The sequence below is a fragment of the Erythrolamprus reginae genome, chromosome 4 (genome assembly GCF_031021105.1).
Source record: "Erythrolamprus reginae isolate rEryReg1 chromosome 4, rEryReg1.hap1, whole genome shotgun sequence".
Taxonomy (NCBI): Eukaryota; Metazoa; Chordata; class Lepidosauria; order Squamata; family Dipsadidae; genus Erythrolamprus; species Erythrolamprus reginae.
Genome location: NC_091953.1, coordinates 106,613,307 through 106,625,790, shown reverse-complemented (window position 1 = coordinate 106,625,790; position 12,484 = coordinate 106,613,307). Strand labels below are relative to the sequence as shown.

Below are 12,484 nucleotides of genomic sequence, written 5' to 3'. Positions count from 1 at the left end.
TGGTTTCCCAAGGGCTGCTAACACAGGGGTGATGTCATACTCGAAGCAACAGCCTCAGAATAAGGCAGTCAGTGTGGAACTGCAGTCAAGAGCGCCTATCATTTAGTGAGTCAAAGATTTGCTGGAGGGTCTTGAAGCATGCATTGTCTGTGTGACATCTTTAGGCCTTTCAGTTCTGAGAGTTCATGTTCTATGTATTATAGGCAGGAGCTGGAAGTGTAAGTTATGGCTTTGAGTATTTTGCACTTGTTTATAATTATCTCTCTTTATTCTGGTTCTATTGTTTACTGACTCATTTCTTACTGATTCATTTTGGAGGTTTAAAGCGTTCTTTTTAATTTGAGGTGATTTTACACCTTAAAATGACAGTAGATTAGATTTAATTTGGAGGATAAGTTTAACTTATGTTTTAATGCATTGATTTCTTTACTTCTTTTTAAAAATTACAGTTCTGTATACATGCATTGAGAAATAAGTCTCAGTGATTTTAGAGAGTTAATAAAGAGTTCTAAGAATGTAGAACTTAACAGTGGAAAATAATTAGGGCTATTTAGATAATAAATATCCACTGTACCATGTCAGTATTTCTATATTAGTCAGTAGTCATAATTTGCTTATTAATTCTATGTAGCTAACCCACTTTAAGTAAATGATGCATAGTAATTTATTTTTCGTATCACAGGGATCTATTTGTGCAAGTAAATAATTGGTTTTATCTTAGTTTTCGGTTTTAGTCCAATATACTGTGAATTTGCTGTTTAATGCTTTCCACATAGAGTCTTTGTTAAAATAGCTATGATTTTGAACTATACACCCATTGATTTTGTGAATGGAATCACCATCTAAGGAAACAGATTTTCTAGTGTGATTAAATCTCTGTAGATTCCAAGATTCATATTGAGTCACAAAGTAAAATTCTTTCAGAAGAAAGACAAATTGAAATAGTGATTATTTAAATCAAAATTGTGCTAGAAGTATTTAATGTTTTATGTAAGTATAAAATCACATTTCTGTGCATAATAAAACTTTTTATTAAAATAGTATGATATAAACCTTTCAGAATATATTTGTGATTTTTGTTAGTGGTGTAGTTCAGCTTATGTTTTGGAGATATACTAATATTGTACTGTACTATACTAATACTAATAGTTATAGTTATACTTATACTTATACTATACTATACATTTTCATAAAAAGTGGATTCAATTTCATTAGCTAAAGAATCAAAATAGTCATTGACAGAGTGGGAACTGTCTTGGTTATGAAAATATTAGTGAATAAGGCCTGTTTATCTTCTCTACCTCTTAATTGAAATATTGACAACTTTTCTTTTAAAAGCAGTTTCTATTTGTCTTTCAGAGTTGTGTTAGGGAAGATCAGTGAGGCTCTATTACAAAACTAAACATGATCTAGATGAGTGACATTCAACCTTTTTTGAGCCGCGGCACATTTTTTACATTTACGAAACACTGGGGCACATTGAGCGGGAGGGGGGGCGGCTAAAAAAAGGTTTGGACAAAAAAATTCTCTCTCTTCCTCCCCTTCGCTCTATTTCTTTCTCCTTAACTCTTTCTCTCCCTTCCTTCCTCTTGCTTTCTCTCTCTCTCCATCCCTCTTTCTTTCTCTTCCTTCCTTCCTTTTTTGCTTTCTCTCTCCCTCCCTACGTCCCTCTATGTCTTTCTCTCTCTCTCTTTCCCTCCCTCTTTCTCTCTCTCTCTTACTTTCTCTCTCTCTCTCTTTCTCTTGTTCTCTTTCTCTCTTGCTTTCTTTCTCTCTTGTTCTCTTTATCACTCGCTCTTTCTTTCTCTTGCTTTCTTTCTCTCTCTCTCTTGCTTTCTTTCTCTCTGAGCTTCGCGGCACACCTGACCATGTCTCGCGGCACACTACTGTGCCACGGCACACTGGTTGAAAAACACTGATCTAGATAGACCCTAAATTTCTATTTGTCCCTTTTCTAAAGCAAAAAAAAAAGGTACTTGATGATAGTCTTTTTATAATAAAATGAGTAATGACAGTATCAAGTCTCTCTCTTAATGTTTGGTTATTCCCCCTGTGAAGAGTTTTCTAAAACCTTCAGGGATTATAAGAAAAAGTAAAATAGATGTTTTTGCATTGTGGTTTTTAAAAGGTGGAGATCGGTCTTGGGATGTTAAAATAGAGGGTGCACAGAAGAGCCAAAGCAGGCAGGGTTCGGGATTTTCCAGTTCTTGACCCTCCACTTCCACAGATAGCTTGGTTTCCTTCCCACCCCATTTCCCCCAGGTTGCATATAAAAAAGATTTGAAGGATGTTTAAAGGCATTAATATTGTGGGTGGCCTAGTTTTGCTTTAAAGAAATGAAGGCTGAGTCATAGCTATTGATTTTGGGAGGGGGGGGTAATCTGACGGTATACTCTGGTTCTGTTGACTTGTCATTTGGAACAAGCCACAGCACGTTGCAATATTGTGCAGATCTACATATAGAAGATACTATACTGGAATATTTTTGAAAATTTCTTACAGGTATGGCTGGCCACAATTCCCCATTTAAACTTCAAATGTTTGTTTATATTTCTTTTTGCATGCACAGTGAAGAGTTAGGAGAATTCATGGAGCTAAAAGGAGCCAACAGTCCTGGGATTCTTGTACTGACCACAGGCTTGAGCAAACCTTTTATGCGTCTAGATAAATATCCCACATTACTTAAAGAGCTTGAAAGACACATGGAGGTACAGTATATTCTCACAACATTTACATTCCAGTTTAATAGTGATTTGATAAACATCTTAAAATAGCATTTCAAAGATGATTGATAACTAAGTACAGTACTTTGTTCTTATTCCTCTGAGATCATAGAAGTAATTGTTTGGGAATGCTAGATTATATGTTTAAGGGTGACTCTATTTTCAAAGATGAAGTAATACCTTCTGATCTTAAGCTAATGCTCATTTCACTTGACTTGTGAAATCTATAATACAAGAATAAAGCCAGTTTTACCTTGCATCTATGATTCAGAACTATGAAATTGCACTGTAGAAAAATGCAGAGTAAATGCCAGTGGACTGTTTCTGATCCCCCCACCCCCGTTTTCCTAAATTTTGTGGCTTTCTTTCATGCATTTGCAAGATTAGAAAGAGGTGGTTGAATATGTTTGATAGTTGAATGTTAATCAGCTCAAGAGAGAATTGTGAATCATATATTTTTCATATACTCTCATACTAAAGCTCATTTAATTTATAAAAACAGCAGTGTGCTGTTTCAGTTTTATTATACAATACATAGTCAATCGGTTTAACTGCTAGATATTATTTACTATTGCTTGAAGGCTAAGTCTTCAGTATTAAACATTGAATTAAGAGCTTTAGTTTATTGCGGAATGTATTTATAATTTTAATTTTAAATTTAAATACTCAGTTTGAGAATTTTGGCACATTTTAATTGTTTCATATTGATTTACATATTATCTCTTGAAAAATTGACAGTGGCCAAGTTTTATTTTCTATTCTAAGAAGACTACAGTCTTCTTGATTCCTTTCAAGAAAAAACGTTCTTGCAAAATTATTTGTTTCTTGCTGGCATGATCTTATTTAGAGATTAGTTACTTACGGTAAATCAAAGTAGTTAAGAGGAAAGTTTCTTACGTGCTTAATCCAGTATTAACAGAAATGACATTAATTCCAAAACAAGTTGAAAATCCATTTCCTTTGAATTTTCTTTTAGGATTATCATCCTGACCGACCAGACATTCAGAAATCCATGACGGCTTTCAAAAATCTTTCTGTAAGTAACTTGTAGAACTCAAAAAACAGAGCAGTAGCTTTTGAAAACCATTTTATTTGGAGTGATAGCAGAGAAAAAAATTAACAAAGCAGATCCATGGTGAAATGAAACATGGACAATTCCATTATAGGCATTCCTAGACTTATGACCACAATTGGGACTTTTCGTTGTTAAGTAAATCACCCCAATTTTACAGTCATTTATTATTACAGTTGTTAAACAAAATTAACTCATATTTTATAACAGTTACAGTATTGTATATTGTATGTTGTTGTTGTTGTTGTTGTTGTTGTTGTTGTTATTATTATTATTATTATTATTATTATTATTATTATTATTATTAAGATTTGTATGCCGCCCCTCTCCGAAGACTCGGAGCTGCTCACAACAGACAATATACAGAGTACAAATCCAATATTAAAAACAATATTTAAAACCCTTATAGTAAAAAACAATCATACAATCCAAATAGACCATACATAAATCATAATAGCTGAGGGGGTATATCAATTTCCCCATGTCTGGGGATATAGGTGAGTTTTCAGGAGCTTACGAAAGGCAAGGAGCGTGGAGGCAATCCTAATCTCCGGGGGGAGTTGATTCCAGAGGGCCGTGGCCGCCACAGAGAAGGGTCTTCCCCTGGGCCCCGCCAGACGGCATTGCTTAGTTGACGGGACCTGGAGAAGGCCAGCTCTGTGGGACCTAATTAGTCTCTGGGATTCATGCAGCAGAAGGCGGTCCCGAAGGTAGTCTGCTCCGATGCCATGTAGCGCTTTATAAGTCCTAACCAACACTTTGAATTGTGACTGGAAACTGATTGGCAGCCAGTGCAGGCCGTGGAGTGTTGACGAAACATGGGCATACCCAGGGAAGCCCGTGATTGCTGTCACAACCGCATTCTGCACGACCTGAAGGTTCCGAACACTTTTCAAAGGTAGCCCCCAGAGCATTGCAGCATAATGATTTTTTCCAACTTTCTGACAAGCAAAATCAATGGGGTAGAATAGAATAGAATAGAATAGAATTTCATTGGCCAAGTGTGATTGGACACACAAGGAATTTGTCTTGGTGCAGATGCTCTCAGTGTACATAAAACAAAAAGATACATTTGTCAAGAATCATGTGGTACAACACTTAATGATTGTCATAGGGGTCAAATAAGCAGTGAAGAAACAATCAATATTAATAAAATATCCAGATCTATTTAACAACTGTGTTACTAACTTAGCAACTATGATGATTTACTTAATAACTATGGCAATAAAGGGCCACAACAGGGCAAAACTCAGTTGACATCTGTCTCACTTAGCCACATAAATTTTGGTGTCCATTATGGTCATAAGTCAAGAACTACTTGTACTAAAACAACTATTCATAGCTACTCCAGTTATATGACATGTGATATTTTATTCTTGTCCTGTAGGCACAGTGCCAAGAAGTACGGAAAAGAAAAGAACTTGAACTCCAGATATTAACTGAAGCCATCCGGTGCTGGGAAGGAGAAGATATTAAAACATTAGGAACTGTAATTTACATGTCACAAGTCATGATTCAGTGTGCTGGCAGTGAGGTATGGCAGGTTTTGCTTAGACTGGTACCAGAATTGTTTTTATTTTATTTTTTTCTTCCGAGCCATTCAGAATTATTTGGCAAGTGGGTGGCATTAAAAATACACTCAATCAGTCAATCTAGACACAGGAGCCAAAACAACACATTTGCCTCTTCAAAATAGTTACTTGTAGCATTTTTGAGTGTTTTTAATAATGCCTCATCTTTGCTTTATTTATGTCATTAAGATGATACTTTGAATTTCGCATTTACTAAAGGAATGAAGTTTTTTTTAGAAATAAACATTTTATCATATTAGAGGTCATTTTCTTTTATTAAAATATCAGTAGTTTTCTGTCTGAGACGTGTTTTGCATTTTCTTTCAAATAAGATTACATTCTCTGGAGCAGTGTTTCCCAACCTTGGCAACTTGAAGATATTTGGACTTCAACTCCCAGAATTCCCCAACCAGTGAATACTGGCTGGGGAATTCTGGGATTTGAAGTCCAAATACCTTCAAGTTGTGAAGGTTGGGAAACACTGCTCTGGAGGGAGCTTGTACTAAAAATTTCTTAGCCTCTTTTGTTCTAAAGATGTCTAATATGGTGCTGGTTTGAGAGGTATTGTGATTGCCATCTCATTTGTTTATCTACATTTTGTCACAAGTCATGCCTTGCCTTAATCCGATTTTTATAATACTGGTTTTTCTTCTAATTAGGAAAAAAATGAAAGATACCTTCTTCTCTTCCCTAACATTTTGCTGATGTTGTCTGCCAGCCCAAGGATGAGTGGCTTTATATATCAGGTATTGGACGCTTCAGTACAATTTTAGTCTCTAGGGTAGGATGAGATAAGATAATAATAATAATAATAATAATAATAATAATAATAATTTATTAGATTTGTATGCCGCCCCTCTCCGAAGACTCGGGACGACTCACAACAACAATAAAAACAATATTCTAGGTAAAATAAATCTAATATTAAAAGCACATAAAAACCCTATCATATTTAAAAAACAAACAACACATATATCCAAACATAAATATAAAAAAGCCTGGGGGAAAGGTGTCTCAACTCCCCCATGCCTGGTGGTATAGATGGGTCTTGAGTAATTTACGAAAGACAAGGAGGGTTGGGGCAGTTCTAATCTCCGGGGGAAGTTGATTCCAGAGGGCCGGGGCCGCCATAGAGAAGACTCTTCCGCTGGGGCCCGCCAAACAACATTCTTTAGTTGACGGGACCCGGAGAAGGCCAACTCTGTGGGACCTTATTGGTTGCTGGGATTCGTGCGGTAGCAGGCGGTTCCGGAGGTACTCTGGACCAATGCCATGTAGGGCTTTAAAGGTCATGACCAACACTTTGAATTGTGACCGGAAACTGATCGACAGTCAGTGCAATAACCTTTATTGTCACTTTTTTCTGTGAACACACTGGCAACACATTAAAATATGAACTTCTAATTCTTTCTCTCTCTCAAACATAAACATATATGCACACAAATATACATACTGTATGCTATATGTGTATGTATGTATGTACATTATATTCTCATACAATGCAGAAAATGTAGGCGCTGCTGTGCCCATTTCACCAATGTCTCATTGTTGAACAACCAAGCTCACCAGCTGCACACCTAAAATTTTGTATTACTAACCACTTTCATAGTTGAATTGTTAATACACAAAGGTGTATGGCTGTGCCTGCCTTTACTGGAATCAGCAATGAAAACTACATTTAAAACTAGGCAGTTTTATTATAGTAGTTCATCAAGGCCTCTGCCTCTTCCCAGTAATCATTAGTACCCTGAATAAGACCCACTATTGTTGAATCATCCACATACTTCACAATATGGTTTGTAGCAAACCTCTCACAACAGTCATGGGTCAGCAGGGCGAGCAACAGCAGACATAGGACACAGCTCTGAGGACAACTTGTGCTCAAGAACAAGGTGTTAGAAATATTAGTTTCAACTCACATATACTTTTTCAACCCGAGGTGAGACTACATTGTGTGCTGCTTATCCCAATATATAAGCCTCTATTACTTAGAGAGAAACCAGTCAACTCCTATAATGCAAGATCAGCTGAGAAAGTTATGTTCCAAATGCTTCTGTATCTCTGTTAAGTCATTAATCATTTGAGAACTGAAGGCGTAGTTACGCTTAAAACAGGATGGGATGGTGGTGGATGATGTGAAATCAGCCAAGGTAATTGTTATTTTCAATAAGCTACCAGTTGTGTCCATTAATTGTGAGTGAGGACATTTAGTTTTCTCTCCATACATTCTTTAGATCTGTCTAGATTTTTTCAGAACAGATTTCAACCATGTATAGGGACAGTTCATGGGAATGAGGAGGGTGGAACAGGGAAGAGGAAGGGACACTTAAGTTCATGTGAAGTTTGTTCTTGTGAGTTGAGTTTTACCTCAATGGGCATAACATATTGTAGCTGGGGTGGCGCAGCAGGTAGAGTGCTGTACTGCAGGCCACTGAAGCTGAGTGTAGATCTGAAGATCAGCGGTTCAAATCTCATCACCGGCTCAAGGTTGACTCAGCCTTCCATCCTTACGAGGTGGGTAAAATGAGGACCCGGATTGTGGGGGCAATAGGCTGGCTCTGTTAAAAAGTGCTATTGCTAACATGTTGTAAGCCACCCTGAGTCTAAGGAGAAGGGCGGCATAAAAATTGAATGAATGAATGAATGAATGAATGAATGAATGAATGAATGAATGAACTCAGATATAATTATATATGGACCTAAACTATTATTGCAAACTGTAGAACCACCCTGAGTCTCAGGACAAGGGCGGCATAGAAATTGAACAAACAAACAAACAAACAAATAAATAAATAAATTGTATCATTTAACTAAGATCTTGCTATGGCATTTTGGCAAGCAAAGGCTTTTTAGGTAAGTAAATATATAATTAACCATCATGTCTAGGCATCTAGAACTTGCTTCAGTATATGTCCTAATTTCAATTATGATACAATTTCCTCTCTATGTTTTATTATTCAGTAATATTTGATGAATTAATTGAAATAATAATGGTGCATTTGCTTTTAGGGAAAACTTCCATTAACAGGGATGACCATCACAAAACTAGAAGATAGTGAAAATCACAGAAATGCATTTGAAATATCAGGTAATGTTTTTGTTCATTCTGGTCTTTTTTGTGAATATGTAGTAAACAATGTTAATAGAATTGGCATCTGTTCGTTTTCTAAACTATTGTTCTCCATTTTAGTTTTCTTCAACTCCATAATCTCCAACAAGCATGTCTGCTGGTCTAACAGACTGGTGAACATGGATATTGTAACTTCACAGTTTTTGTAGGCAGAAGAAAGGCTATTCTAAATCTCTTGGAAGTCTGTTAAGTCAGCAGAAATATACAAGGGGGTACTGAAAAGTCTTTGGTTTTACCCAGAAAGAAATGTGATAGGAAAATGAAACTTTACAATTATTCCACATACTCCCCACTGATGTCAATACACTTCTTACATCTGTATTCCAAGTTCTGTAAACCTTGCAAAAAGAAGGATTTCGGTTGTGCCTCAAACCAGGCATCTGTAGCAGCCAAGGCATCAGAAATGGTGCGAAATTTGGTACCCTTGAGGTGTTTCTTCAGGTTTGGAAACAAGATAGTCGAAGGGAGCTAGATCCGATGAATAAGGTGGGTGGTCAACCAGCTGGAAGCCTAGCTCCACCAGTTTTGCCATGGTCACTTGTGCAGTGTGAGTGGAGATGTTGTCTTGCAGGAACAAGATTACTTTGGATAGTTGCCACAACTTTTGGCCTTCAGAGCTGCCTTCAGTTTGTCCTAAAGTTCAGTGTAATACCTTGCATTGATGGTAGAACCCTTTTGAAGGTAGTCCACTAGCAGCACACCCTCCTTATCCAACAACACAGACGCCATCACCTTAGTGGCTGATTTCTGCATCCTGAACTTCTTTGGACAAGGAGAACTACTGTGCCTCCACTCTTTTGACTGCTCCTTGGTTTCAGGGTCATACAAATAAATCCAGGTCTCATCCATAGTGACCAGTCGATCCAGGAAGTTCTTATCAGTCCGGAAACGCTGACAAATGGACCAGGAAGTTTCACTTGCATGCTTTTCTGATCTGTTGTCAAACATTTGGAGACCCACTTGGCAGATAGCTTCTTCATGTCCAAATGTTCATGGATAATGACACAAGCACGTTCACGGGGAATCCCTATGATGTCTGCTATTGCTGTAGTTGAAATTCGACGATTCTCCAGTATGAGGTTTATTTATTTATTTATTTATTTTATTATTTATATTTGTATGCCGCCCCTCTCCGCAGACTCGGGGCGGCTCACAGCAAGATACAGCAAATCATGACAAATCCAAATAAATTTAAAATATTTAAAAAGATTTAAGAAGAACCCCATTTACTAACAAACACACACACAAACATACCATGCATAAATTGTACATGCCCGGGGGAGGTGTTTCAGTTCCCCCATGCCTGACGGCAAAGGTTGTGCATAGCATCAACGATATCTGGAACAACAACCATTGTTGGTCGTCCAGGATGTTCCCCATTATTGGTGCTGAAGTGGCCCATTTTAAATTTGGCGAACCAGTTCTTAACTGTAGAATATGGAGGACATTGGTTCCCCAATGTCTGCGACATACCACCATGAATATCCTTCACGGACTTTCCTTTCAGAAACATGAATTTTATCACTCCTGCTCTAATTTGCTGTAAACAACGCCTCAGACCACCATTTTGTTTTTCCTATGTGTAGAACACTGTTGCCATAAGCTACAAAGCAAAATTTTGAAAACATATATTAGACACATAAGGCCTTCATGTGATGTAGACTTATCAGCACCCCTTCATAGTATAAGCTCACTCTAATTTTGCATCACCCCACTTAAAATTTATGGAGTTTAAATGTATGTATGTTTATTTTCTCTTTAAACATAGGGTTTACTGCAACTGAAAAGTATCATAAAATGTAAACTAATCTAAAACTAATAAAAGCATATTATCAACAGCTAGAATAAACTCCACTTAATTTGTAGGCTTAGAGAAAGATACCTTATAAAAACATTGAGAAAATTAGGGAATTGTAGGAAATAATCTTCTCTCAAATCATTAATAAATTAATAAATCTTCTCTCTATACACTAATGACTGCATCTCAAACGATCAATCTGTTAAAATACTGAAGTTTGCATATGATACAACAGTGATCGGACTCATTCGAGACAATGATGAATCCGCATACAGACGGGAAGTTGAACAACTGTCCTTGTGATGTGACCAGAACAATCTAGAACTGAACACACTCAAAACTGTAGAAATGGTGGTAGACTTTAGGAGAAACCCTTCCACCTCTCACAATACTAGACAACACAGTATCAACAGTAGAGACCTTCAAATTTCTAGGTTCAATCATATCTCAAGACCTAAAATGGTCACCTAACATCAAAAACATCATCAAAAAAGCACAACAAAGAATGTTCTTTCTGCGCCAGCTCAGGAAGCTCAAACTGCCCAAGGAGCTGCTGATACAGTTCTACAGAGGAAGCATTGAGTCTGTCATCTGCACCTATATAACTGTTTGGTTTGGTGCTGCAACCCAACAGGACCGACACAGACTTCAGAGGATAATCAGAACTGCAGAAAAAACAATTGCTGCCAACCTGTCTTCCATTGAGGACCTGTATACTGCACGAGTCAAAAAGAGGGCGGGGAAAATATTTACTGACCCCTCACATCCTGGACACAAATTGTTTCAACTCTTACCCTCAAAACGTCGCTACAGAGCACTGCACACCAAGACAATTAGACACAAGAACAGTTTTTTTCTGAACACCATCACTCTACTAAACAAATAATTCCCTCAGCACTGTCAGACTTTCTACTAAATCTGCACTTCTATTCTACTAGTTTTTGTCATCATTCCTATCACCCATTTCCTCCCATGTTGACCGTGTGACTGTAACTTGTTGCTTATATCCTAAGATTTTTATTAATATTGCTTCTTCATTGCTTATTTGACCCCTATGATAACCATTAAGTGTTGTACCACATGATTCTTGACAAATGTATATTTTATTTTATGTACGCTGAGAGCATATGCACCAAGACAAATTCCTTGTGTGTCCAATCACACTTGGCCAATAAAATTCAATTCTATTCTATTCTATTCTATTCTATTCGCCTAACAGAGGTAGAGTAGCATTAGGGACATAACCTTCTTAGCTGAACTTGCATTATAAGAGTATTATTTGAGTTTTTTAGGACTTTAGAAGAAAAAAATATTAAATTTGGAAATGTATTGGCAACCAATGAGCTTTCTGCAGATTACCACAATGAGCAACTACTATTTTTCCTAAGATTTACTGATGAATATAAGAAATGGCCATCATCTTAAAGGTCAAATAGTTGTTAATAAGGCAACCGCCAGCATGAATGTGCACTTGCAACCTTCTCACAGATCCTAAACCCATATTCAAAGTTCTTGGAAGCAGGAACATAAATTTGGTATTATGGTTATCGCAGATTCTTTTTACTATAATGTTGAGAAGACAATGTATTGCGTAGATATTAATTAAGAATTAATATATATCGGTATTTGCTGTACCTTATAGAACAATTACAGCATTACATACTTTTTAAAAGGTGTTTATTTCTTTTACTTTTTTTGTTCAGCATTTTCTATTTGATTCTAGGCAATATGATAGAGCGGATATTGGTGTCTTGTAATAATCAACAAGATTTGCATGAGTGGGTAGATCATCTGCAGAAACAAACAAAAGTAACAACTGTTGGGACTCCTGCAATTAAACCACATTCTGTTCCTTCTCATACGGTAAGAGGACCAACCTGTTATGAAGGAGCTACCTATTTATGTAAGAAAGGCTTGTGAAAATTGTAGCCAAACCGCTTGCTGCTTTACTGATGGTTTCAAACAAGTCATCAGGGCTGAGAAAAAATATGCACGCTTATTTTCCTTATTGACTTAACCCTTTTGTGGACATAGTAATAATTGCAAGGAAAGTAGCTATATCATTTGCTTGATCTACAGAGTTCCAGTAATATATCCAGTAACATACTTACAAATGTAGTTATATTATTGAGTTAATTCACTGTTAATATTTGTGTGCAACAGAGTTGAAGGAAACATAAATTCCAGTAG

At 36.8% G+C, this 12,484-nt stretch overlaps 1 protein-coding gene across 13 annotated transcripts in view; it reads left to right on the top strand.

The window, feature by feature from the left end:
* ARHGEF7 (Rho guanine nucleotide exchange factor 7) overlaps positions 1-12,484 on the top strand; it is a 113,172-nt gene that overhangs the window by 58,350 nt on the left and 42,338 nt on the right. For all 13 annotated transcript variants that reach the window (XM_070751171.1, XM_070751185.1, XM_070751181.1 and 10 more), the window contains exons 10-15: positions 2,570-2,708; positions 3,700-3,759; positions 5,183-5,329; positions 6,026-6,112; positions 8,376-8,454; positions 12,018-12,157. In XM_070751171.1, coding sequence (XP_070607272.1) covers positions 2,570-2,708; positions 3,700-3,759; positions 5,183-5,329; positions 6,026-6,112; positions 8,376-8,454; positions 12,018-12,157 — 652 coding nt within the window. The remainder of the gene's footprint in view (positions 1-2,569; positions 2,709-3,699; positions 3,760-5,182; positions 5,330-6,025; positions 6,113-8,375; positions 8,455-12,017; positions 12,158-12,484) is intronic.